General features: G+C 45.8%; 2 protein-coding genes across 5 annotated transcripts in view; one reads left to right on the forward strand and one right to left on the reverse strand.

The window, feature by feature from the left end:
• GSG1 (germ cell associated 1) overlaps positions 1-27,992 on the forward strand; it is a 107,960-nt gene that overhangs the window by 41,493 nt on the left and 38,475 nt on the right. Inside the window, exon 1 of one of the 4 annotated variants that reach the window (XM_068191509.1) lies at positions 26,726-27,605. The exons of the other annotated variants lie outside the window; for them this stretch is intronic. Within the exon in view, the coding sequence (XP_068047610.1) occupies positions 27,594-27,605 (12 nt within the window). The 5' untranslated portion in view covers positions 26,726-27,593. Of the gene's footprint in view, positions 1-26,725; positions 27,606-27,992 lie in introns of those variants that run through there. 4 annotated transcript variants of the gene reach the window in all.
• On the reverse strand, positions 14,587-27,943 carry EMP1 (epithelial membrane protein 1). Its single transcript, XM_068191517.1, has 5 exons — positions 27,745-27,943; positions 16,531-16,648; positions 15,784-15,886; positions 15,539-15,679; positions 14,587-14,938 (listed from the first exon to the last, which is right to left on the reverse strand). Exons 2-5 carry the CDS (start codon positions 16,606-16,608, stop codon positions 14,775-14,777), a joined length of 486 nt encoding a protein of 161 aa, XP_068047618.1. The 5' UTR covers positions 16,609-16,648; positions 27,745-27,943; the 3' UTR covers positions 14,587-14,774.

Here is a 27,992-nt window from a genome sequence, read left to right on the forward strand (position 1 = left end):
GCCTGAGATGCTGCCAGGCATTTCCGATGGGCTCGGATTAAATAGTATGCAATTCCTCCATTCAGCTGTGATAACACTTCTCTGGAATTATCCTCTAGATGAGATCAGGGTGAGGTAGGCTACCTCTGGCTTGTGTGTAGCAATTCAGGGGAAATGGGAACATCCCAAAAGACATTGTTCAAGGATAACCTTCCCAGAGGGATATTTCTGCTTAATCCCTGCCACTTAGAATCTGGTTTTTATACCCTGCAATACACAAAGCTCCTAAAAATTCCCATCCATTAAAAGATGCATGAATCCTGCTCTGTATTTTGCTAAATTCTTAACCTGAATAACATTTTCCAACAAGAAGTTCCACAAATTATTTAGATGCCACGTGGAAAACATTTCACTGTACTTGCCTCTATCGTAATCGAATCCCCTTCCTTTTCCTGTACAAGGCAATAGATCTGCCTTCAACTTTCTTTGATATTTATTTATTGCTGGCCTCACTTATTTATTGGCTCTTGAAGCAAAGATAATGGTTATCATTTCTCTTTATGCCACAGTCTCTTTACTCATCTAGGTTTTTGCTCCTCTGTTTGTAGTTCAGTTTCTGTTATGTCTTTCTTGACATCCTGGTCTGACTAAAACTTGAGGCAAAATTAGTGGATGGCATTATTAGTGCCTGGGTTTCACATTAAAAGCTTGAAGTTAGAGTGCTCTTTCAAGTGGAGGTGCATCACAGTTTTGTTTTCGGAGGGTACTTGCCCTCATTGCAAGTTACTGATGTTACCACATATTTGGGTTATTTTATACTCTTAGAGGAAGAAATTGCCTAAGAGCTATGATAATTTTAATTGCTTGTCAAGACATTTGCAAAAATGTAATAGTAGCTGGTGTTTGGCATCCAGAAAGTACACTCAGGTTCTCTAGGATGAATTATGCTGGAAGAAGTAAATTTGTCATCCTTAGCAAAATTATCAGCTTGCATTACTTTCCATAAAGATAATGATTTCAACTCAGTTAAGTGATTTCTATTTTTTAGACATGAAGTCCCTCATGCTCTCCAGTTAAATCCATCACATGCTTGGCATTGGCCTCAGAGATGTTACAAGGATGAAAACTTGCATTTACTGTGGTTAGCTCTTTTGTAAAGGATAGCAGACTTTGCTGTGGGTGCCTAGGTTTCTATTTAATTGAGGGAAACAATGCTTGAAAAGGTACGGTTGGCTTCATCTCTGTGATGTCTGAGACACGGAAGAATGAATCACCAGGATGGAAGAATTGCTTGCTATTTTTTCCCCTGGTAAGTCCCAGCATGGTGTCAGGCTGGAACCTGAAAATTTATAGCTTCAAACCAGCTGTGGATGTGTTAGATGCCACGTGGATTCCCCATTCACTTGCAGGTCAGACCGCACTGCTGGCATGCCATGTGTGGGCTGCTGTGGATACAGGAGCACAGCTATTTAGGAATTCCAAGCTGGTTTTCTGACCTCTCCCTTGGTTCATCTACAAAACTTCCTTCCTCATTCCTGGCAGTCATGAGACTTTGGGCAATTGTTCCTTTACCGATTTTGAGTAAATACATAGTAAAAATGCTGATGAGGAAAAAGACAAGGAATTAAATTCTCTAAGAAATAGTAAAACAGTCTGAAGGACAAAGTTTGATGTGCCTGTCAATGGATATGGGTGGGTAGGAGGCTGCTGAGTTCATGATCTGTCAGACTGACCAGAACTGCTTCATTGTCTCTTCTTATTACCCTCCTGGTTGGTATCCATCTGTTGTATCTTGTCTTAGGATATTAATTTTGGCATGTAATTGCATCCCATAATCAAAAGGAAATAAAAAGGCTTTTAAAATAAATTAATATTGGAATTTAACCCCATCCATAAAGCACTCCAGTCCTCTTGCCATGCCTCAGCTCTGGTCCCCAGTCTTATTCCTGGCTTTGCTGCTCTGAGATACCTCTCAGTATTTCTCACTTTACTTCTCCAAGATCCTTACATTCTGCTCCTATCTTCTTGGCCAACATGTCTCATGTCACTGTGCACTGCCTCTGGTACTCCTGAGCAGAGCTGGAACCTCAGGGGTGTGTGATATGGCTTTTGCTTATGGAGGTCTCCTCGAGCTGTCATTGTGCTCCTGTTCAAAGGAAGTTGACAGACAACAGTTTTGTTTTCAGAGTGAGTGGCTGAATATCTACAGTTTCTCTTCCCTTTTCTCTCTTGGTAGGTTTCTCCCCATTCAGCCCTCAGCTCTGAGACACTTGGGAACCCTTACTTTTCATTACTTCCAGTTGGAAATCCTCAGAGTACGCTCTTCAGTCCAGTGAAGGTTTGTGGTGGTGAGGTTTGGCCTCAAAAATGCTTCTGGGGGTTGTGTTGTGGCAGGATAGACCCATTCTCAGACACCGGTTCTCTGAAAAGCTTATATTTGTACTTAGCTCTGTCATTGCACTGCAGGATACTCTAGACTGTGATTTATGAAAGCCCTTAAAGCTGTGTTTGAGCACTGGTTGGGGGTTGAGAGGTGAATTATACAATTAGAATTATTCTGAGGGGAAAATAATAATACAAGGTATATTTAAACGCGGAGAAATGAAGTGGGTGTGAAGTTGGGCAGGAAAATTAATGCAAGGTGCAGAGAGTATTTCTGAGGTGCTCAGATCTTTGCAAGTGCTCATGTAAAAAAAAAATCTGTTGTGGATTTCTTTGTGTATTTAATTGCTGTTTGTCACAGGGGATTATCTCTGCATTGCAAGAAGGCACCAAAAGTTAAGGGCTTGAAGGAGTACTTAAAGCACTGACAAAACCAGGTATGAAAGTGTGCCAGCTTAGAGTGGCTATTAGTTAGAACAATGCAAAATTAGTGCATCTTGAGGAAAGAAATGTAGAGCTGAAAAGTCAAGATAACCCTAAAATAACAGGTAAGTACCTTATCAGAGTCTGTGGTCCTATATGGCCACCATCAACCTCATTAGTACATCATCATTTTGAATTAGCCTATTATTTGCAGAAACAGTTCTAACTTAAGAAACTGAGACGGTATGGAGGAGATGAAGAATTAAATTCATCCTATGGATGCACAAATTGTTTTAAATTGCTGAGTATGAATTTCCTATCACATACAAAGTATTTTATCTTATTTGCCTCTTTCTCCTTCTACCCATCTGACACCTACTGATCTGACAACTACATTGTTTTTTTTAAAAAAAAAGATACAGGAGAAGCAAGTCCTGTGGACAAGACACAGAGCTGTGTGGTTTGCTGACAAATCCAAAGCATGTGTGTGGTGTGACATGCACGCAGGTGGGCTGGCTGCAGACAGGGGCAGAGCAGGACATTTCCTTGGGAGTCAGGCTGCCCAGAGCAGCAGAACAGCAGGATCTGTCACTGCAACAGGAGAGTGGTACCATCCACTTAAAGCAGTAGGCACTGTGAGTCTCTGCCTCCTTGCATGGCAGACACAGCAGGTCAGCCTGGCTGGTGTGCCTCCCAGAAGCAGGTTTGGTTGTATTTGGTCCTTCTGTCTCCCTGGGTGAGGTTTGTTCCAGTACCAACTGTGGCCACTCTGCCACAACAGAGTGGCAGATCCTGTATGGTCAGCATATCGTGTTTGGTGCTTTCACTGCTGCCGCGTGGCTCTGATTTCCTGCCAGGGAAGAAACCTTTTGTTCTGGTTGTCAATACCAAATTTTGCCTCTGCTGCTAGGCATTTTTGAACTATCTCTGAACCTGTCTTCACAGGCACACACATGCATGCTTGTACTTATGCAACGCCCATTACCAGGAAAGAACACTTGGTATAAACACATACACACACAGAGCCATATGGCCACATGCTTATTAATTGAAACCAGGCCCATGTACTGAATCTCTTTGTTAGCATCCAAATCCTGGCCAATCTGCCAGTACTTAGGAGATGCAAGACTAGATTGCTTCCATTGTCTGTCACTTAAAAGCTGAAAATTATTTCACTGGCCCCTGGCCTTTTCTCCCATATTCTTTGAGAAATAGCATTGACATTTTGTTTGAATGCACATGTGGATAAATTTATATTTTGTGGAGTATGCTACATATAAGCTGTACCTGATGCTTACTCCCATGCAGATGGTTAGCTTAAGGCATACAAATAATTTAACTTGTCAGATCCAGTTTAAGTAGCCAGAAACACAGTGAACTCCAGAGCAGGGAATTTCTTCTTAGAAGTCTACACACAGGAAAACAGTCTTTTGATGATAAAAAGACTTGATTACCCAGGAAATGTCGCAATAAAGTTTGGTGTGAAACTGAATTATTGTTTGGCATCCCAAACAATTCACTCATCTCTAAATACAAGAGCACATGGTGCTTCTACACAGAACCTCACTTATCAGGCAGAGTGGAAGCAGCTTTAGGAGAGGTCAGAGCTCAGTGGCAGTAAGTACTGCAAGGAGCAAAGCCTTATGTTAGTCCCTGCAGATATTGAAAAGTTTGAAGAGAATGAGGTGCAGGTCCCCAGGCTGGACACAGAGGTACTTCCACATTAAGGTTGTTTAATGCTGTCAGGACAATTCAGAGGAATGCCTGCCTCTGCCAAAACTATCTGTGTGATGTTGTGGGGGGCATTCAGACTGCTGTGGCCATTTGCTGAGACTAAGTTTGTGTGTGCCACTTTACCCTCTCATCAAACAAGAAAAGCTTTTTATACAGCCACCTGTAATAATATCTAAAGATCTCTCTCTGGTGTTTAAGGTCTAGTCCTGTAAACAGATCCCTGTCCCCGGTGCTGTGCTCTGTAGGCAGAAGATGCACCTGGGTCTCATGTCATGAGCACATACATCTCCTGGTCATGACTTGGGTGTGTAAAATTCTGTCCTGAAAGCCAAGTCTCCTGCAGTCTCTGTGCCCAACCTTCGAAAGACCAAACTCTAGCTTCTCTTGAGATTGTTCAAAAGTTTTGGTCTGAGTGCTGTTGCTAAAAGATCATTTCTTTGAAGCAGGCAAGGAACTGTGGTGATCAAGAGTGGAGCAAGCAAGCCAGGTTTGGCAAAATCTTTGCCTGGCAATGGAGAAAGTGCAGGGCGTAGGGACTTGGGAAGGGTGGACTGGCAGGGAAAGCTTAGTTGCAGGCATTTTAAGTTATCCAGTTGAATCCATGCTCTGTACCGATGTTGCAGACCATAATTTTCCTGAAGACTTGGTATTTTGAAACTCACTATATGTGTTTGATCTGTCTTCCCTCTAAAAGACCATCAGGAAGATTTGCCAGTGATTTATTGTGCCCATACTGGAGGGAGTGAAAGCAGATCATTAAGCTTCGAATACACCCTGCCATCTGGATGGGCTCAATGTGCAAGAAGGCGTAAAGTTGGGATGCAAATGTGTGGCACTTGGTCCTTAGCCAAGACAGAGCTTGTGCTCAATTGTTTAAAAGCATGACTTATTGCAGGGAAGGAAAGGGACTGAAGGCAACCCTTGGGGCCTGCTGTGCAGAACTCACTGCAGCTGAATCCTATGGCAGCTGTGCTTTGCGTGCATAGAGATTTTTATACGTGGACTATTGGTTTCTTGACAGAGGTACCTAAGATTAATTGATCCTTTTGACATTTGTCTTTGTGTTCTTGTGTTACCCATCCAGAGGGTTTACAGTGGTGAGAGGTTTCCTGGTGTTCCCCAGATCAGGAATCCTGACCTGAGGTGACTGGTGGCTTAAGGAGAGGCATGCAATTTTCCTTCAACCTCTTTATGCAGGCAAGAAGACAAATACAGCTCGCTATACTGAGAATATTATAGTGGGTGTAGAAATGCACTCCTCCCTCTCTGCCTTTACTGTGGACTCTCTCCCCCCTCAACTTTTCAGCAGTGGCCATGAGCTGTTTTGTATGTAAGAGGCCACTGCAGTGGCCAGAATTAATGGCCAGCATTGCAGATTTTTACCTGTGATCTGCCTATGAATCAATTCCCCTGTTTCTAAAATATCTGTGATAATGGTTTGGTTTTGTGGGGGTGACTGGAAGACAAAAGTCCTTTTGGGTTTGGGAATGGCTTGATGGTGATAATAATGAGGCAAATTGAAAAGCACAGAAAGGAAGAAGAGTCCTGTATGCTGTGCAGTGCACTGCTGGTGTGCAGATAAATACGGCCACAAGAGTGAATAACGAGGACAGCCTCATCCACAGAGCACTTTTGTGTGTTGAGTGAGGCAGGGGGTCCAGTAGAAAAGGGAATAATATAGGATGAGTTAATTAAAACTGTACCTCCATTATTATTTCTGTTTCTAGAGTTTGGTCCCTTTCCACAGTCCATTTGGTATCAAATCAAGGATACGTAGGAACAAAATGTTTATTTTTAGAGACTCTTGTGGGGTTGAAACTTACATTTTATATCAAAAGCCATTTCCTGTCCACATTTGAAGTTGGTATCAAGCTATTCTGCAGCAGTTGCTAGTGGAAACTGTTGATGTGTTGGTACTGTTCCATTATCCATTGCTCTGCTCTGCAGTTTGGGAACTGGAAGGCGTGCAGGTGGCTTCATTTTAATGTCTATTTAAAGTGTAAATGGCTGTCTGCAGTGCTCTTTGAAAAGGCAAGGGCTGTTGGAAGCTTTCAACACTGGTGGGAGCTAAGACTGCACATGTGACAGAGAAAAGTGGCAAACGTGATGCAAGATAATTGCTGATGGCTTTGAGGATTAAAGCCAGACTTCTGCCCTTTGAATACCAGGGGGAGCTCTGGAAGGTGGCAGCACTGGGCAGCAAGAGGAATGCAGTCCCCACGGAAGCAGTGTGGTGGGGGTGTGGCAAGGCATGTATGAGTCAGCCCACCCCTGGAAGGGCTGGGGATCAGACTGTGAGAAGGGTGCTTTTGCTTGGATAATGTCAAGTGGTGCCTATTTCATGCCTGTTGATCTGGCTGTCTTGAAAGTAGGAGTCTATACAGTGGCCTTGTTTTGCTTGTCAGAAACCATCAGACATAAGGTTTTCATAGACTCAGAAAGCAGAGGTAATATGATTTCTCTCTCATACTAGAAATCTGTCTTTCCAGACCTGCTGGAGGTGACTTTGCAGCCATGTTTTCGATTTTTGTAAAGTAGGTGATGTGGAACTATGAGAGTTGAGGTAAATCCATGCATATGAAGAACGCTGTTATAAACAAATTCCAGACAGTGAAAGAGAGGCGAAACAAGGGCTCAGGGTCTGTGGCTTCCCATGCATTGCACCTTCTCACAGAGAGAGCTTCCTGATGGAAGAAGAGCACCATTTTACTTGAATCCCACTCAGATCAGTGATTCTGGGGAAAAGAGAAAGTTTACAATATAGGGATGTGGATTTGTTCTCTTAGCTCCATCTGGCATGACACAAGCAGGACTGAGTAGTGTTTTCCACTTGAATTCCAAATATATCTGACTCTACTCTGGCACAAAAGCTTTGCTGATATTTGGATACATGTGCAACACAGTTGAAATTGGCAAAAAGTTAAGAATGGGTTAATTTTCCTGATTGTGGATTCTCTGAGCAAGTAGTAGTTTTATCTGTAGCATATGTGTTGGCCTAAGTGACATTGTGATATATATCATAGTCATGCTTCTCTATGGGCAAGCAATTATACAACAGGGACCACTAGATTTACTGCACTGCAAATACAAACTTTGCCCTTATTGCATCAAGGTCATTGCAAATCTTTTGGAAGACACATGGCAAAAAAAAAAAAAAAAAAAAAGGAAAAAAAGAGACTTCTCTTTGTGTCCCAGCTGCAGGGTTTCAAGGTCTCTGCTGGGTGCCTATGTCAAATTTTTCTGTCTTGGGTGTTTGAAATGAGGTACTTAAACTGATGGACCTTGCTAAGCCTCTGCAGCTTTCACAGATTTCACTGGCAAATCATCAGAATTAAAACCACACCCCTGAAAGCTGGTTGCCTTAATACAGGTTTAGCTATTGATGTGCTGCAATCAGTCTTTAGGGACCTAAGGCTTGCTATTTGCAAAATTGAGAGAGACCCTCTTTTCTTAAGATCCACTGGAAGTGAAGGGGAATTAACTAGAATTGTGCCCCCTTGAAGCAGAAACTATTGAGGTCCTAAACTCTGAAGTATTTTCATCTTCAGTCCATCCCATCACCTCCTCCATTCTCTGCTTCCGGTCTGCTTCTCCCAGGTTGATGTTATTTCTTTGCCTCAGTTTCTCTGTCTGTACATAGCAGACAGGTTGGTATTAACTGCAGGAGAAAAGGGTAAACCTTTATCTCCCTGAGCACAAAACAGCTCTCAGTAGCCAAAGGGAATTGAGCCATGATCACCTGTTCCAGACTGATGAATCCAAAGTTTTGCTGATTCCCCCGCAGAGTTTCTTCCTCCATTTCCATTTGCCCTGTAGGTTTCTTTCTGGTGAGAAACACTCCCATGATGTCACCTCTTACAAGATGCTGCATTTTTCTTTTTCATGACATGCCACAGGTCAGCAGGGAGCCCATCCGAGGGCTGCCAAGTGGGGCTGGGGCATGCTCCCATTTCTGAATTATACTGTGATAAATCAGCACTGTCCTCGACTGGGGATGGCCGTACCACATAGAAACATAAATTCAGCAGAGGCATTTGCTGGGCTTGCACTGACCTCTAGTGACGACACGGGGGACCAGGGCCTTCAGCCACCAGTGGGCTGAGAGGGCATGTCTGGGTCCATCCTCCGGTGCTGGATGGTTTACAAAAGCTCACCACAGTTTTTGGTAGAACTGTGACTGTCAGCCTATGGTACTGGGAAGCAAGCCCACTGACTGATGAGGGTCTGACTGCTTGGTAGATGACTGCAGTGGGTCTCAGGTGTCCCAAATTCCATACACCTGCCTGCTAAATTGCTTGTCCTCCCCAACCTACCAGTGCCGTGATGGCCTTTGTCTTCTGCAGTGTTTGTTCTTCCTGTCTGTTCTTCCTTCATTCTCCCTTCTGTCCCTAAATTTGATAATCCACTTCTTTCTACTGCCCCGTTCCCTCATGGCATCTGATCACTGCCAGTCTACCCAGGGGTGATCCTGAGTACTTCATCTCTGCCTTTGACCTCTGCATCCCCTCCTCTTTTGCAGAGCCTACAAGTCCTTTCCAGAGCTGGGATACAAAGGGCTGGGATTCTGGTTTCTTTGCCATGAAGCTTCTTGCTGTACCACACAGTGGATCATCCTCTGTGTCATGCACATGAAGCATCTCCTGCTTCTAATGCAGTTTAGAAACAGAACCCTCTAAAAAAATATGCACAAGCTGTGTTGAGGTTGTCTTTTACTTCTCCAAGTTTGTAAATGGTGAAAACTTGGGATGCAGTCCTGGGAGCTGCTAAATGTACCTCCAAGATGCTTAGCAGACTCAGCTTTTAGGGACACCACTAGGACTCGTGGGCTGTCAGCAGTTCCCAGGCAGCATGGGGAAAACCTGTCATGGCTGCAGTGTGAGAAGCACACGGAAGCCTCTTTCACAGCCCCCCTCTGCGGCATGCTGACCCCACCCATCACCGGCCATGCCCACAGCAGCACCCTTTGCTCTCTTGGCTAAGCAGCCCTGGTGTGTGCATTTATGGTTTCTGGGCTCTGATAACAAGACAGCATTTCATTTGGTTGATACTCCTGTCTCACACAACCATACATTCCCTCGTCCTCCCAAAGACCTAGGATGTGGTCTTACTCATTGAGTTACAACTCACCTACTCCAGCTCCATGTTATCATCAGAGCGAGGCCCAAAAAAATTCTGCAGTGAGCACATCAATTAAACAAACCTTTTATTCTGGTAGTTGCTTCCAGAGAAAGAAATAATCTATGATGCTCCATAAAACTCTTCATAAAAAGTCCCATCCATCTGTGAACTCCAAAAGCTAGTCTTCTGTACACCTACACATTTATCTGGAAAGTTGACAGAGGCAGGAGCATCCCCAAAGCCCCTTCTCTAGCGCCTCTGACTGTGTTATGTTATCCAGGTCATCTGTATGAGAGTTACCATATTCACAGGACAGAGCTCCACAACACTGCCTCTTCCCTTAGATCCAGTTCTGTCATCCAAACGCTGATACTGAAATTAGTCTGAGAGATCAGCTGAAGCATCTTGGCTTCTTATAAATCTCTGCTGAGGAGCATGCTTACTGTATTTGCCTTGAGGCATCTGCTGTGGATTGACCCCTCTGGTCTCTGGCTAACCTGGTTCACATGAGAAGCCTGAGAGGGGGTGGAATGTAGGAAGGCTGCCAGCTACAGCCTTCCATGCTAGGCTGAGCAGAAAGGCAATCAGGTTTCCTAAGCACTGTAACAGATGACAAGGTGTATATTTATACCACTTACCCACGTACTTTGAGTGAATTGTGCAACATGAGATTTGTCATCATGCATCAGATCATAGTGTATCTAATTCAATACTGTGGTGCTGACAATGCTGGGAGAGCTGCGCTGCCTGCAGTGATGCACCTCACCAACTGTGCAATGTGGGAACAGAGAGTCTGCAATTAATATTCCTCCCCAGTTCCTCCAACAATCAACTGGTACCCTGACTGTTCTTATTATCTGAGCAGGCAGAGCTGCAAATATAAATAATCACAAGTTTAGGCAGCCTTCTAATTACAGCTAGTACAACCACAGCATTAATTTTTGTTTGCCCCCTGGACTGGATATATTTTGAGTGGGATAATATGTCATGCTGATTTCACCTTACTTTCCTCTGTTAAAAGATTCCTGGGCTAGTTGCACCCAGGATGCCAGCAGTACAGCGTTATTGTAGTGCTGGAAGCAACCTGTAGTTTTTTACATCACTCCTGGTATCATCTTTGATACCTCCCATGAGCTCCTCATTCCTTGCACACTTGCTTTTTATTTAGTTTTGTGTGGTTTGGGGGTTTTTTGTATTTTGTTATTGGTGGTGGTCGTTTTGTTTTTCTCTGTTGTCTTTACTGCAAGGGAATCAAGCTATTCTTCTTCTTTGGATGTGCTGGCAGTCAGCCACATTCTGTAAATGCAGCATGTACTGCTGCCTTTGTGTTCAAGTGCTGTCAGCACCCTTTGATCAGGCCAGGAGTCACTTACTTTCCTTGTCTGGTTTGGGCTTGTGCCATTTGCAGAGCATGGCTCTCCCCTAAGGTGTCTGCAGCGGCTTTTGCAACACACCCATGAATATGCAGAGATAATTTCTAACCCCTTAATGTGACCAGTTATTGGAATACTTCTTCCCAGCCTACATAGTGTGACTTTCTGATCAGAGCAAGAATGTCTCTTGCCCAAAAAGCTCTTGCCCCCTCAGCTGTCCCTCATTCTTAGTGGTTTCTGCAGCTGATTTACTGTAGACAAATGCCCTGAATTAGCTGTTTGCCTGTGTCAAATACTTTTCTCCTTGCAGTGACCTGCAGAAAAGAACCAGGGAAGAGGGAATCCTTTTGCTCTGCCATTGAACCTCAGGCATGGGAATTTCTCCTCTGTTTCTCCTCTTTCAAAGGCTTCTCTTCCAAGTCCAAGGACTCTCCTGTGAAGTGCTGGAGTCAGCTGTGGTCCTGGGCCTTGTGAAGCTTGGTCCCTGAAATCCCTGTAATGGCTCTTGCAGGAGTGACATGATTTTGCATCTCACAGTCCATGCGGCACTGGGTCAGTGTCACTTCAGGCTGTGTTGAAGATGATTTTTGAGCAAACATCTGTCATATGACACAACCAATAGTGCTATTTTCTCCTATCCTTTTCTTCTTCCTTATGTTTTGTAATTCATCCATATTTGTTGGCATCTGCTTTTCTGTTTGATGTGTTCTGTCTTGGTGGTGCCAAATGTAAGTTCGTGCCTGTGTGCCCCTAATGTAATGGGATTCAGAAGATGGTTGTGGGAGCTACTCGGTGTGGAGCAAAGACGGTCTCATTTGGAATGAATTATGCTTCAGGGACCAGATAACTAGGTTTGTCAGATGCCAGACGACTCAGTGACTTTTTTCACCCGTAGATTAGGGTACTGATTCTTGAGTAGCCCAAGTGATATTTTTCAGGTAAACCAAGCTACCCAGAGTCTCCAGTAGCCTTCACATACTTTCTAAGCTATCAGTGACAACAGTTTGTGGCGACAGAAATGCTGTTGGACACCACTGCTCAAAAACTGAGACCATTGCCTATGATCATGCCAACAAGGCCGGCATTGCCTTGTCATCCTGTGAGGTATCATTTTGTCACATCTGCACCATGCTAGAATCAGGACAGATACCAGCCTAGCAGTGGGTGTGCTCCTGCGAGGCTCACTGGCTAACTTCCCTAAGTTCTCCCCCCTCAGTGGGTGGCTCATGTCTCACCTGTCAGTGTTAGCCTTGTCCACAGAGGCCAGATGGTCTTTGGTTACCCTGCACTTCTAGGAGTGCCAGGAGCATGAGGAACAGCAGGACTCAGTGGCCACAACACTAAGCAGTGCTCACAACACCAAGCCTGGCAGAGTTCAAGAAGCATTTGGACAATGCTACAATGCTCTCAGGCACATGGTGTGATTCTTGGAATGGCCTGTGCAGGGCCAGGAATTGGACTTGAAGATCCTGATTGCTTCATTCCAACTCAGCTTATTCTATAATCTGTGACTCCTGGAACCTCCTGAGACCAAGATAAGTGTCCACCCATGACACACTATGAGCCCTTCCCACACCCTGCTGTAAGAGGTCCCTGTCTGGTAAAACTTCAGCTCCTGAAGATTCATGTCACTGTTCTACCCTCAGTTAGCATGTCTTAGCTCTCCCTGCAGTAGATTAATGGATAAAGAAAAATTTCCTACACAGCTGATTCTTGCTAGATCTTACCTCACAGCTCACAGGATTGTGCCCCAAGTTTTCTGAGATCTGCCAGTGTCCTGGGCTTTGGACTCTTTGCTCAAGCTCTAGAACTGCAGAAATGTTTGGCCAGACATCGCTAGAGAGGCAACAGCTATACCAACTCGTGAGACCCAGACAAACACCTTGGTGATTTTGCTTTGGGACAGATGAGACTCTGCCAGAGTGAGAAAGTATGTTTCCAGCTTTCCTGGGTGTAAGCCAAAGCCTGGTGCTGAGACTGAGTGATACCACTGCTCATGCTGTCTGCCTGAGCTTGCAGGCAGCCTGAAACAGGAGCTCTGAGAGTTGTTCTGCTTCCTCCTTCCCTCCACAACAGGAAATCTCATATGCAAGAGAAATGGTAGTTCTGCATTGTCTTAAAGGGGTGGGCTGTGATTCAGTAAGAACAGCAAATACCTCTGCTAACAAATATCTGAAACACTAATGGGAAAAAAAAGCAACTAAGCAAAACTCTTTATTAGAAAGGGAATCAGATTTTATTTTTATACCCACAAAGTTAAAAATATGCATTTCAAAATATTTACAATGACTATATATGAAATAACCTTTGTTAATGAAACACCAACATACAGTACTAAAATACATCCACCAAATTTATAAAGTCTAAGTAAGAAGAAAATGTAACAGAAAGAGAGAGAGAGGTAAATGGCATCCATGCACATTCTGTACTAACATGGTTTTTATACTCTCTACCTTTTAATTGTGAATGGAGTCACAGGAAATTTTGACCTCGTCTCTTGCAAATGCCTCTTGTGACAGATTCTTCAAACTAACAGAAATTTGTGGGTTGCAGCAGTACCAGTGCCTAACTTTCCTATGCCAGCCTTTCACATGGGGAGCTTGTGTTAGAGAGTGGACTCAGAATCTCTTAGCAACCCTGGGAGGTAGCTAGTTTTATGGAAGAATTTGGCAGATGAAAAGCACCAGGTTAAGTGGCCGGCCTAATGTTGTGCAGCAAGGAGCACAAAACTCACGAGCCCTACTTCCTCTCTCCTAATCTCTCATTAGGGAATAATTTTCCTCTGCTAACCATTATCTGCTTTTGAGATGAGCTTTGTCACAAGGTGGGGGACTCAATTAATATCAGATACCAGGTGATGATGGGGGAAAAAAGCCCTGCCTACAGATAAGGACTTGTCTCAGTAAGGATTTGTGATGTAGCCGTGCTGTTACCATGTTCTGGTGTTGAACAGAAGATTGTTTTAGTGTAGACACACATCCAGATGGTTCCCTCCCTGCATGTGTACCACTGAGCAACTGAACCCTCTGTAATTAAGAACCTCTGTATATCTTTACCCCTATTCTCTCCCCCCCTCTCTCTCTCCCCATCATCCATGCCTGGATATTTGCCATTCCTACTTGTATCTTATTCAATCCTGGGAATATCAAATAGAAAACAGAACAGCAAAAAAACCAAAAAAAAAACGAAACAAAAAAAACCCCTCTGCCTTATTTTTGTAGATACTTTAATACAAAATTAATCCAATTTCTATTGTTTTTTTCTCTATTTAATGTCTTTAACGTTCACTTATGTGCATATATATATATATATATATATAAATGTAACAAAACACCCATCCCTTTTGTATCAATGGACAAATAAAGGGGTCATAATCCTCACTGCCCAACCCACAAGGCACTCAAATGTAAGTGAGAAGGGCTCTAGGAAGAGAAAAAGATATAGCCCTTGTTTTTGTGGTGCCCTTTAATCATCACTGCTGAGCTTGAAACTTTATGAAGGTATGGCACAACTTTGCAGGAAAGGAGAAGAGCTGTCTGGGTCACTTGCAGATTTATAGCCTCAGAAGTGCTAGGTCAGTAGGAGTTGTTTCTCCTTCTCTTTGGTGAAGGAGTTTCTGAGGATTCTAGCTTTGTTAGTGATTTTTCTGCGGTGGCAATGGTGATGATGGTGGCTGTTTTTGTCTATTGGCCCAACAGTTCTCTCAGCAGAGTAATTCTTCCCCACTCCCAGTAGCCAACCCTCTCCCCTAGACACCCATCAGACTTATTTTTTCCTAAGAACAAGGTAGAGGATGCCAATGACAAAACTGAAGCAAAAGCATATCCAGGCCAATATGAAGCAGTAGCCATGGTGAGGATTTGTGGAGTACCCCACTGTGCCTGTGAACCGAGCTGTGTAAATGGAGACTGCAATCAGAATGCACATCCCTGTGGGAAGAAAGAGGGAAAAGAGAGTTGGAAAACGCACAGAAACCAGAATTGCCGCAAGACTTGTGAAGTACTGCTGTCCCCTGAGATTGTAATGCGTGTCTTGTGCCATATGAGAGAGGAGCTGCTGCCCATTAGGCTTATTTGTGGAGGATTTCTTTTGCAGCTGTGATGACATGAGACACTTGGGGCTTGTTTGGTTGGTGCCACGAAGAATAAACCTTTGTTAGGAGAAAATCAGTAATAAGATCTGACGACAGTTTGGTGCTACGTGTTGAATCCCCTGTGCAGTAGCTAACTGTTTATTCCCCTGCTCCCCCAAAACATTTCAATCCTTTTTGTTGTCTTTCAAAGGTATTTTGCAAAACCCACTGGGATTTCCTAATGAAAATCTGGAAATACTTTCATTATATACAGCCAGAAAAATCCCAACCCAACACTTTCTGAGTCCCCAGTGCTTTGTTTTGTAACAAAAATTGGGCCACTGGAGACATTTAGCTGGCTGACAACCTCCCCTGGTGACCATATGTGGCTACTTGTGTTCACAGAGGCAGCGGGACGCACAGGGAGCCATGGCACGGTGTGCAGGTGCATACTCACAGCAAACCAGCATGACGGCTCCAGTCATGTAGAAACGTTTGCCTTTTTCCAGGGTGAACAGCTGGATAATGAACAGGACGAGCGCCACAACGGAGAAAATGATCGAGAGGATCATAAAGGCTTGCACAGCTTTGAGGGAAGCTGTCAAAACACAGAGAATAGATTGGCGAAGGTCAGGACTCCGTCTCGGCAGTGCTCATCAATGTCCTGTGATTCACCACGACGAAAATGTGGCTGTAACTTACCCTCATCTTGACTGCTAACTGGCAGCTGAGTGCAGGTCTCGTTGCACAGCAGCCAGAGTCCTGTTGAGATCGTTCCAATGCTGGAAGAACCCACCATCCAAACCTGCAATAGGATAGAAAGGTCGTGTCATGGGGCAGGAAAGCTTCTTTGCTCTTCTGTCAGACTAAGAGTAGCCCATTTGGTCTGGGCAAAACACCATGAAGTCTGTTCCAATCATCGTGGAGAAATGTCCCAGGTCATCCTGACCCTCCTCCTGTGCGAGGCGGCGGCGGGGGATCACGGCTGGCCAGACGGGCGCGAGGGGACCTCGGAATCCGCTCCCACGGCGGGCGGGGGGCGCGGGGACCCCGGCAGCGGCACCAGGGGTCCCCCTCGGCCCAGATTTCCCGGGCGGCCCCGCCGCGCCCCTTGGCCTGGAGTGCGCCCTGGTGGGAACAGCCTGGCCCCGGCTGGGGGAACAGTGCCGCGCCAGGGCTGGCACTGCTGACCTCCCCGGCCGGATGAAGGGTGTTGAGGTGCTGCTGGCACGGGGGTCCGGGGAGGTGACAGACAGAGGCTGCCTCCCGTACCAGCCCGGCTGCTTTCCTGCTCCCTAAGCGCACCCATCACTCCTTCCTCTCTCCCCATGACCGTGAGTGAGTGTTCCTCACCCTCACCGGAGCACCCACCCCCTGGTCTGCCTGCCAGCCGTATCTAAGGCTCTGCGGGAGCCGACAGCCGTGTCTCGTCCAGGGCACTCTACTTACGTTGGCAATGGTGGAGACGAAGAGCATGATGACAGTGGCGATGTGAACCACAAAGATACCAGCCAGTAGCACCAACATCTTGGGTCTCTTCTAGGTGGTGTCACCGATACAGAGCGCTCTGAGGGAGAACAAGAACAGAGGGAGGACATGAAGGGAAGGACTGAGTCAAAGAACAGTGTTACCATAAGGTTTGTTTACATTCAAAAACCCAGGCTGATCTTAGGTTCACTCTGGAAATGTGGAATCACCAAAAAAAGCCAATCAAAATTTTGTCAAAATCTGCTCAAGAGGTTAAATAGTGCCTGAAGATTAAGGAGCCAGTATGGGAGGAGATGTAGAGCATGGGTAGATAACTTAGGGGCATTTTAAAAATAGCCTGAATATATACACAGTTTGCTTAAATTGATGTGTGTTAATGTAAAGTAAAAATGCCATACTCCAGGCATACATTCTAGGAAGAGGAATTTTTGCCGATTGGATTCACAGAGGTCAGGAAAGATTTTTCTCTTCCTGTTCTCCTCTGGTGTCTCAGCCTCTTCCAGCTGGTCTGGGTCACAGACAAATGGTATGGAATGGGGGACTGTGGGCTCCTTGGTGCCTCAGCTGTTGAGTAGTTGTGGAGAGTGAGCCAGAGTGGTGGCCACTACTCCACAGACCACTCCTTTAAGTGAAGAGGACAGTAACCAGAACAGAAATGCCATGAGGTTTTCTGGAGCTGGGGAAGATGCTGGGGTTTGCAATGAATACTGCCTGTTTCCCTTTTAAAACTTGAGGCATGCAGGTCACTTTATTAATGCAGTAAGATTCTCTTGTAATGCAAATTCCTCTTTGGTTTGTTTTGGGTATTTTTGCCTCTGTACCCTGCAAATTGTTACTTTTTTTTTAAGATTTCCTGTCATTGATGAACGGGTGATTGTAAAGAGAGAGGGGAATGTGCTTTAGAAAGCTTGCATGACACGTTTTGTCAAGACTGATGGCTTCTTACCTGAAAACGTGAAGTACAAGGAACAAATCTAAGCTGTGAGAATGAGCACAGACAATTCACACAAATCAAGTGAGTATATTTCAGGCAGAAGCATTTACTGAGTCTACTCTGTGTCCAGTAAACTTCCTAGAAAGTTTGACAGGCTGTGTTGCTCTTTCCCTCAGAAGTGCTGGCACTGAAGAGCAGTATCAAGCACGTGATTAATGTCAGCTGTCAAGTTATTTTGGTCCAGGTGACTCAGGTAGGATCTGATGCTGTCACCATTTGTACAGGGTGTGGTAACACTGTCATGAAACAATACACTTATACTTTATGATTCTTTCACACAAACTGTGACAAAAGGCTTTGTAAAGAAGTCCCATTCATGTGTCGTTTTTGCTTGATGACTCCACCCACTCCACTACTGTCTTTCCTCTCATTGTGGCCATGAGTGGGAGTGTATTCCTATAAAATGCTGCAGCTGTTCCTGGCACTGCTTTGTATACAGTTTCCCAAACCACAGTGGGTAGGCAGGCTTCTCCATCAGTGACATTTTGACCAGTTCAGCATTAGCTGGTGACCAGGAAGAATTCCTTGAGTTTAGGATCTCAAGGAACCAGTTATGTTAGGTCACTGCTCCCACCCAAAAAAGGCTACTCTTTAGTAGAACAGATGAGGTTTAGTGACTAGTCCCATCTCCTCAGCAAATCTTGTCTACTGTAAGGTTTCCTTCACCTTGAGAACTCTCTGGAGATGTTAAGCTCTGACTTGCTGAATGTGGGCCAGGTTTGCTTGTCTGCTTTGGGATGTCTTAGCAAACTCATGCTCTAGAGCTTGATTTGGCTGGATGGTCTGATCACTGTGACCTCTCTTGTCACAGTACCTTCCTTAGTGATGATCTTGAAGAAAGACAAGCCTTCTTAGAACTTTCCCTCTGATAGTCACTTATGATTTCAACACTGCTAAAATTCAGGTTCTCAACAGTATATGCAAGCTACCACACGAACAAACTTGACCTAAGAGTTAAACCCCTTCTTTCCATTGATTGTAAAAGGAATGAGGGATGCTGGATGGCAACTGATACAGATATCACCACTGCAACTCAAACTGAGAAACTATTGCTGTTGCCATGACTAAGTTACATATCTGCAGCAAACTCTTGACTCAAATCTTTCTGTCCCTTTGACTACTTCTCTTTTTTTTTTTTTTTTGTTACCTTGGTTCTTACACAAACTTTAACAAGTGCTCTTATGCTTGCTAGCATAAACCAAACTCTGACAAATTTGCCTGCTCTGAAATTTGCCTTTACTAAACAGTGGCTAAACTTTCTTCTTTCGTAGATGGATGTATTTTTCCATGGCCTCTTTAAAATCTCATTCAGCACTTTTTTTTTCCTTACTATTTTTTAGGACCTTCAAACAAAGCTTTCTACTTGAAAGATTAAAAATCTACTTTCATGACATCCTAAGGACTAGAACAGTCCTTTCAAATGCATCTTTCGTTTGCATTCAGAAATGAAAATGAGGGATAAATGCTACTTTACAATGTAAAAAAGAACCCCCAAAATCATGACCCCACACCCAGGACTTTGACCCAATACTCTAAGAAAAAACTGAAATCCTTTATTCCCTTTGCTTTTTCTGCCTATTTTAGCACTGCAGGAGAGCAGTGTTAGTTCAGGTGCTTTCAGTGCACCTACTTCCTGAGAACGTCAGCACCCCTCTCTGAATACACACGCTATCAAATGCAAACTCCCCCAGGGGATATGTGCTCACAGCTTAGTTTTGATTCTTTGTGAGCTAAAGCACAAGCCTCCCTCTGTATTCATTTGCTTTCCCCTTTCTTCATCTCTCTCTGCCTGTTAAATAAAACACGAGAGAACAATCCCAGAGGAGCCGTGGGTGAAGGAATGGCACTGAAATAGATTCACTTCTGTCTCTGATGCTATGGCGTGGACATTTCCTCCCAATAGACAGAGAAACTGGCAGAGCATTGGGGACTGACAGGATACAGTTTCCATTTGTTAAGTGTGAGACATCTTTCTCCACTACAGGGTGGGGTCACATTGCTGGAGCAATAGGACAAAATTGCATGCAAATGCCTTTTCTTCCATTCCCATACCTAAGCTGCAGCTGCATTTGGAGTTCCTCAGGCTCTTCTTGGGCTATGAGTCAGTCTTAACCTTCCTAGAGCTGCCAGTTTTTTCCACTGACTCACCCCAAAGCTCTCAAACCCCATAATAATTTAACCCTGAAAGATTAAGTGGTCAGGACACTGTCAGTTTTCAGGACTGCTTCTCAAGAACCAGTCAAGCAAACAATTTGTGAGTCTTCCCCAAGCATCCCTCAGAGGAGAGACCCCAATTAAGCCAAGGAAAAAAGTAATGAGACACAACAGTAGGACTACTGAGGTAGAGCAGGCTGGTGGGGAAGTGAAGGTCATGCACATGCTGAACAGGCCGCATGAGTCAAGAGATCTTGTGCTGGTAACAGTGGACTCACTTTCCTTTTCATGGGGTGATGGATGAAGAGAAATAACATGCCAGACCAACAGTAAGCATGAATAAGAATCACCATAGAAGCCTTCAGTGCAAAAAAACCTGCAGATAAGCATGACAGCCTCTTAGCTGTGTAGAGACTATTTCTCTGACCGTGCAGGAGTACACATACTGGAGAGCAACACACAGGTCTGCTGCACTCCAGTTCAAGTTCAAGCAGGCTGGTACTAACTGGTACTATTATCTAAAACTAAGACAAAGTCTTCTCATGCAGGCAGATTGTTGCCACCTGTATCGCCCCTCTGTCTACTTAAGTGTTTTGGATCCCTCTCTCTGAGGGCAATACAGAGAAGTGAGTCCTTGCTCCTGGCTTGCCTCTTAGCAAATAATCAGGATGGAATGTGTAGTGCCACTTGGAGATATGATAAAGACCAATGGTATAGTTCCTCAAATATAGGGAGTGAGATACTCAAGAGGGTAAGCCAGGTAAAGGTAAAGGTCCTTTGCTTCTGACAGAAAGTGCATTGCAGTGAAAGGACTAGATGGTGAGTGTACAGGATGTTTCTGCAGGAACAATGGGGTTGTTTCAGGTGAAAAATCAGGGCACTCTCAACTAAATTTGAAATATTCCAAATCTCAAGTGTTCCTTAATGGATGTAGCTCATCTGACTTCCATTTCCATCTTCCTCTCTGAACTGAGGTCCCTGCTTGGGACTGCATCTCCCAGGCTGAGTTGGTGAGGTGTATGGTGAGAAATGCTGGCTGAGGTGAGAACCCAATCAAAATCCTGTAGCTCCCTAGAGTGTCCAAGGAGAAGAAGACATCTAAATCACACTGCCTGTGCACACTGGTGACCTCTGACTCCTTTCAAAGTGAGTTTTTCAGCTGAGGACTCTTTTGTTTGATACATCAGATTTCTCAACAATGGAAAGATGGCTTTTTGAGGAAAAAACAAATGCCTTTCGTTAGAATGTCAACAAAAATCTCCACAGATTGAAAACAACTAACACAAAAGCAATTCTGCCTTTCCCAGCTGCCACTACAGAATATAAAGAAGGCAGTAGTAAGTCAGACCAGTGGTCTGACTCTCTCAGTCTCTGATGGGAACAGGAAGTTCAATATTTAGAGAAAGCATGTGAACTTAGCTACTGTCTGAGGGGCACATAGTCACAGCAGGAATACTGGTGGTTCAAATCAGGGCCAAGGCCACTTGGAAATGAAGGAGAAAACTGGAGAGTAATGGACAGAAAGTAAGAACCGTTTGGTATTGTTTGAGACAGCCACAAGCTTCCACCTCTGTTACCAGTGCATTCCTCAGTGCAAAGCCAACCCACAAACAGCAATGCTGCCATGTTGCTACCAGTAAGGGAAACCTCAGTGTGGGATAAAACCTTCTGCAGAATTTGTATACATGCCTTTTGACTGATCTGAGACCATCACTACGTCTTAGACTTGCTGCAACTGCACACCTTGTCCTTGCATGGGTTATGGGCATCAGGCCTCATTGTGCCCAAAGTCATTTCACAGGATGCAGAGATGTGAATATCTCTCTGATATTTTTGTGGCATGATGACTTTGGACATGTCACATTGTTACTAGAACGCTCATGACAACTTTAAACAACAGGGAAGAATCCTTTTGCTTCCACCCTTTGCTCTGTCTCTTGCTTCAGATCCTGATGAATCCAGAGTCCTTGCTGACTCCAAACTTTTACAAACTACTGTATGTCAGCACTGTTGTTGACAGCCTGGTTTTGACAGACCAGCCAGACTCAATTTACAAGTCAGATGCTTTTTATAGACATGTGGATGAGTAGGCTGGTGCCTCTGGAAAGAGATTTCACACGTGTGGGAGCAGGGCTGGGCCGAGGTGTGTGTGGGCACACGGAGACCTTTGAGCCTCTGGTTTATGGCAGTGAGATTTCACGTACATATGGGTAGTGGCTGTGATGACCACATGGGGCACAGCAAGGTTGTAAAACCAGCAGGTTCATGTCAACCAAAAGGAAAGTGTAGACCAGCCTGAGGGGCTACAGCTGAAAATAAGTAAATGGAAGATTATGTCTGGTTCTTGTGAAGCGTTTCCTGGTGGACGACTCCAAGAGATCAGTGGAACTGCCTTCTCAAGGGAGTGGTGAAACACCAGCATGTGAAAAATTTCTTACGGAATCTGACAAATTCCTCAAGAATCCACCCTTGGTGATGAACCTCCAGTCACTGAGAGATGCAGAGGGGAGTCACAAAAGATGACACATAAGGATTTTCCAGCTCTCATGCTCATGATTCATATAAGAGTGAGGAAATATCAGAACTCCTAGAGCAGACAGCAAGAAATTGGCGTTTTCTCCAAAAGAAACCACCCTCGAGTGCTCAGCCATGTGACACCATCAACTGAAACGCCAATGCTCGCTTGGTACTCGGAAAGGGAAGAGACAGCTGCCTGGGGCCTGGCAGGCAGCCGGCAGCCAGCAGCCCGCTGCTGGAAGAAAACGCTGTCACTCTTCACATTAGGCACGCCAAGGAAGGGCTGGGACTGATGGGCAGCAAGTAAGAGGGAGGGGTGGGGAAGGGAACTTCAGAGCTAATGGAAGCACAGAAGTGTTCCTCTGCAGCTGCAGAGGTGTGATGCAGCGCACTCTCACCCCTTAGAGCACTGGGTGGTCCCTGGGTGGGTTAATTAGACTCCTGAGCTGCTGGCAGGAGTTCTAGCAAGATTCTGAGATACACGAGAAACATTTGTGGGAGGACTGAGAGACTTGGCATTGACGCGTTGTGTGTAGGGGTGTGCATCTGCAGTTCTGTGTGGCTCTCTCTGTGAATGGGAGTGTGCATCTGTGGGTTCCCTGTGAACTCTGTGTGTATATGTGTGCACAGCTTCTTTATGGGTGCATGGATCATTTACCTGTGCCACACTGGCAGTGCCCACGTGGGAGAAACTATCTGACAGCTCTGACAGGAAAGCTCAGGTTACAGAGCGGTATGAGCAAAAGTACACGGATTGCCGCTGGTGGGACTTCCTGCTTTTCCTCTTTGCAACAGCCTGTAGATAAAGGTTGAAGGACTCTGAAACCCACATCAGATGTGCTTTTTGCTGCATTTTTGGATTTTAACTGCAGTCCTATGATTTGCTCAGACAGTTTTGTGTAGATATCCCTTTTTTTTCCTTTTCCAAAGGAGGATAACTCTAAAAAATAAGTTTTATCTTACAGTGTGTCTGTCTCTAAAAAATGCAAAACCTCTGAACAAGTACAGCCTATGAGACACTGAGGAAAGTTTGACTCAGGCATCTAAAGAGTCTGAGCTTTTGGGTCAGTTTGCTTTCAGGGTGCCTTTGCTCCTGCAAGCCATCTTGGAAAAGATTGTGTAGGATTCAAATGCAAAATTGTGTGAAAGCTCCTCCTTTCACCAAAGTGCACAAGTGATGAACTGGGGGGAGCATGTGTATAAAGCAGACACAGGAGGACGCTGTGCAGCCTGGAGCTGGTCAGTTCTCTGTGCAGGGTGGCAAAAAGGTGGTCATGGTGTAAAATACCTCATCTGGCTTTCAGAGGGCTCCTTACACTGTGATCAGTATGGTATAAGCTGGTTCATGAGGCTTTGGAGACCTCAAGAGCTCCCCTGCTGAGGGCACACCACGCTGGCCACACGAGCTGCAGCCACTGGAGGCCAGCTCGCAGGCAGGCTGGCTCAGCTGTCTGAGCTGTCACAGCCAGTGGATGTGCCCAGCTCTCCTTCAGCAGTGGCCCACATTCCTGGAGATGATCTTCAGCAATCCTCTGATCAGCCTGCTCCAGGCTCTGAGCATTTTGTAGCTCCCCCCTCTTGCTCCCATGGCTCTCAGTATCCTTCCCAGAGGCTTGCTGGAGCCAATACAGGGAAGGTATCTCTCTGGAATGAAAAGAATGTGGACAATGGACCCAGTTGTGGAGGTTGCTTTCACAACTCCCCTCCTTCAGCAGACTCTGCCCTTCGAGGGCAAAAGGACAACACAGGTCCTCACCCTGGATTTCCTCAAATACAAAAACATATTGCCAGGTGGCCTCACATCACAAGAGCTAAGCCTTCAGCATGAGTCACTGTTCACCTGTGTCAGCCACTCCAGTGCTCAGAGTTCAGTGCATTTCCTGCAGGACTGGGGATGACCCAGCCTAGATCTGTCCCTGGGCTCTCCTCATGGGTGTCTCCCCATGCCTCTGTTACAGACTTGTTTTCACAGGTTAAAGGGGATAGATCTCAATTATGATCTTGGCAAACTTGTCACTCCCTTGGGCAATGTAGGTTTTGGAGCTGAGTTGTCCTAACCTGTCCCTCCCCTCTCCTCTATGACAGGGCATAGGCTATATTTGGTCTTACCAAGAGAGCAGCTTCCATATACTCTCTGCCCTCCTGAAAACAGTTCAGGAGGAGCAGGATGTGTGAAGCTGCAAATTTGGCCAGAGTTTTCTTTGTTCACTTTCAAGCTGTTCTAGCTAAAGAGGTACTTTCCAAAACTCTCCCAGCAGGATTTGAAGAAATTACACTCCAGATGGCAGCCCCGAGATGTGCTGCTTTGCTGCTCTCCCTGCAGTGTAATGGCAGGAAGCAGCCTAAGAGACACTCCAGATTTCCCTCTGGGCAGTTTATATGGGGAACTGCTGCTTCACCCTGTGTCATACGGTGGGATGATTGGGTGTGGACTGGCCCTGACAGAGGATCAATACAGGCATAATTGAGATGTGCTTCAGCACATTTGTTCACTGCCACTGTTACAGCACCGTGGCTATGAGTTAGTTATCAATCCTGGCAGGGCCATGGAGAAGAGCCTCCTTTTCTGTGAATGCTGCTTTGCCTCAGCAGAAAAGACCGATGAAGTATTAAGCATCCATCTTCAGATGTGAAGATTGGAAATCCCATTCCTCGTCCTCCCTTTTAGAGGAGTAGAAGAGCAGCTCCCTGCCTTGAAGGAAGGGTAAATAAATTTCGTTTTTTAGTTTTATCTCATTAATTTTTTTGTTGGAAAACAGAAGGAAGGAAAAAAATTAGGAGTGCCATGCCTTGCAGCCTGCCTTATGCTGTGCTGGGTGACAGTGCTGTCACTTCCCTATTGAAAGGTACAGGCACAGGAACCTGTTGAGATCAAAGGGGTCTAGTTGTGCTATTTCTTGCCTTACAGGGCACTTGAGCATCTGAGGGCAAATTCCAGCCCAGCATCAGGTGTCTCCTCCTTTGCCATCCATGCAGCACTCAGTGAAGGGAGCACTAAGTGACCCGGGGGGTGAGCAAGGGGAAAACATGCCATGGGAGGGGTGCCCAGCAGCCAGCTGGGGATTATGGCGCCCGTGAATCCCCATGGGAGCTGGCAGGACTGTGGCAGCAGGCTCCCTCCCGCTTTTGCTTGCTCTGAGGAAACAGAAGCATGCACAGGCTGAGTGCCCTGCGCGAGCATTGCGGCTGGGAGGGTGACGAAGAGAAAGAAGGATTAGCGCTTGCAGCAAATCTCCCCAGCCTCATTATAAGCAAGGCCCTGAGGTGGCTCTTTTACCAAAAACATGCTGGCTATTATCAGCAAATCTCCCAGAACCGTTTCAAAATACAACCTCTGCTCCACCCCAGAGCACCAAACAGTAATTCCTGCGTGCACTTGCACTGCTCCCACACTGTAAAACTGAAAGACCACCGGCTAGGCCAGAAGGGCCGGTTTTCCAAGCCCAGGACTCTGTGTCCTCAGCAGGGTCTCACTGGGGGAGCGCTAGCAGCCCTGCAGCTGAGGCACCCACTCCAAAACTTGGCGCTTCTCTGCAAGATCCCACGTCACTCCTGCATTAATGTGTCCTTGGGTGTGGCTCGACTCCCCGGCTGTCAGAGGTATCCCTGGGGATGGCATGTGCCCCGTGGAGATCCCCACTCTCACACAGGGGTAGCCGGGATGAATGGCTCAGACCGTGTGTCACATGTTTGGGTGGTTAGTCATAGGGGAGCTTCCACAGGAGCCTACTGACAGGAATTCCTCGGTGTGGGTGGGTGTGCAGGGCCTCTCACCAAGACGCTGCATTTCAAGGGGTGCTTCCAGGCACTGCAGTGTTAGTAAGGTACTTCAGTTTTGATCCTTTTCTGATGCTGATCCCCACGGGAGCAAATAAAAATAAGCTGCTTTCAAGCCCTCACTCTCTCAGTGCTCACAGTCCCCAGGTGGACTGGGTGGAGGCATTCGGCTGGCTTAAACCCCCGTTATCATAGGAAGAGTAGCTAATGGGCTCCAATTTTTCACTCTTCATGCCCACCTCCCTCAAATGTTTGCTCAGAAAAGAATCCCACTACATCCAGAAATGTCAAGTGGGTAACTCGTGGGCAAATCTGCTCTCAGAGGTGCCTTGAGGAATTCAGAGCTTCTGAGTGAAAGTTGTTCTGTGGCCACAGTATTCTTTTTTTATATCAGTATGATTTAATTGTTAATCTTATTAAATGACAACTTCCAAAAATGCCTTCTTCCCATTCCAGTTTCTGATACACTGGAAACACTTGCTACCTCAGTCAGTTTCCCCACCACTCCAACACATATACTTCTTAGTCAGGAGGCACCACTGCATGACTGAGCTACAAGCAGAAGCAGCACGGCCAGAGGGGACTTAAAAATTCACAAAATCCATCCTTTTTCCAAAAAGTTACAGTCAGCTCAGCTTCTAGTTCATTCATATAGTAATTACCCTCAGTCCCAGACTGAGCCCCACCCATTCCTGGTCGTATTGGGCTAAATACTGTTCAGTCTCTTTTAGACCCTTGAAACTGTGCAGGGGCGGGCTGAGTTCCTGCAACAGGAACCAGTGTGGTGCCAACAAACTGGCTTTGCTGCACTCCCTTTCGCAGACCTCAAAAATTGTTCAGATTTGACCACAGGATGCAAACCACAGCAGACAGATGAAACAAGAGAAATGGTGAAGAAGAGGAGGGAAAGAAAGAGGGGGCGGTTGTGTAGAAAAAGGCAGGTGAAGAGAGAGAATTGCCAGTCTCTGCAATCCTACACTTCCCATCAGTGTCTCTAACTCCTTGACACACCCTACCAGCGGGCTGTGGTGCTCCTAGCAATTCCACCCGCTCCCCCACTTTGCCTCGCAGCGCTCCCCACTCCAGTGTCTGGGCTGCCAAAAAGGCGTAACACGGATTTCTGCCCTTCACGTGGCTTTGCTCAGAACTGGGGCTTGGCTTCAGCCTCAGGAGCCAGAACCCCTAGAAAAACAGAGATTGTCTCCACTGTACCCCAGAGTCTGCACCTCTGGGGCCTCTCAGTCTTCCCTGGGAATGACTGCTATTGTTTTAAATTAGAGCTTGGCAAACTAATTATGGAGGGAAGAGAGACAAGCAAAAGTATCTGAGCGCCAGAAAAACTGAGCCTGCAGCCCTAATTCCAAGCAGGCATTTTTCTACATTTGTCAACAACGCTACTCCAAAAGCACACAGTAGCTCCTGAGTGTGAGCTAGCCCAGGTTGGGTACCCTGTGCCTGCACCCTGGCTGCACGTGTCCTGGAGGTGAAAATAACATTGCTGCTGCCAGCACTCCGAGGCTGCAACCAGGGTGCCTTGCAGTGCCCCTTTGCCCCGTAACGCAGCTGCATTTTGAAGCAAAAGATGAAAATGAAGGTGCGTGCCATAGCCAGCTCTAGTGCCAAGATGAAGAGAAGTGAAGGGGCAGAGGAGAAAGGCAGACCGGTGCTGTTAGGAGAGGGGAGCAGCCACTGAAGGAGAAAAGTCGGTGAGGATTTTCAAGAACAGCTCTTACCTTGTGGGCTGGGGCCGGTGCAGGCACCTGTGGAAGAATGAGCGTGCTGGGCTGCAGTGCCGATGTCCCGGAGCGCAGAGCTGGACTGAAGGGGAGTGACCTGGTGGTGGTTTAAGTTTCGTCCGGTGGTGTGGGAGGGTGCTGTCTTTCCACTCTGTTTTAAAGGAGTTACTATGAATCAGACTGCCTTTAAAGAGAAGGAAAAAAAAATAAAATTAATGAGCTACGCCCTGTTTTGTTGGCAGGGT

Source organism: Anomalospiza imberbis, chromosome 5 (assembly GCF_031753505.1).
Source record: "Anomalospiza imberbis isolate Cuckoo-Finch-1a 21T00152 chromosome 5, ASM3175350v1, whole genome shotgun sequence".
Classification (NCBI taxonomy): Eukaryota; Metazoa; Chordata; class Aves; order Passeriformes; family Viduidae; genus Anomalospiza; species Anomalospiza imberbis.

Bases quoted from the DNA above. Each gene is read 5' to 3' on its own strand.
- EMP1 (XM_068191517.1), bottom strand. From the start codon at position 16,608: ATGTTGGTGCTACTGGCTGGTATCTTTGTGGTTCACATCGCCACTGTC. The intron at 15,680-15,783 runs GTAAGTTACAGC...GTGTTTTGACAG, and splicing joins AGTTAGCAGTCAAGATGAGG to CTTCCCTCAAAGCTGTGCAA. The intron at 14,939-15,538 runs GTGAGTATGCAC...TTCTTCCCACAG, and splicing joins AGCCGTCATGCTGGTTTGCT to GGATGTGCATTCTGATTGCA.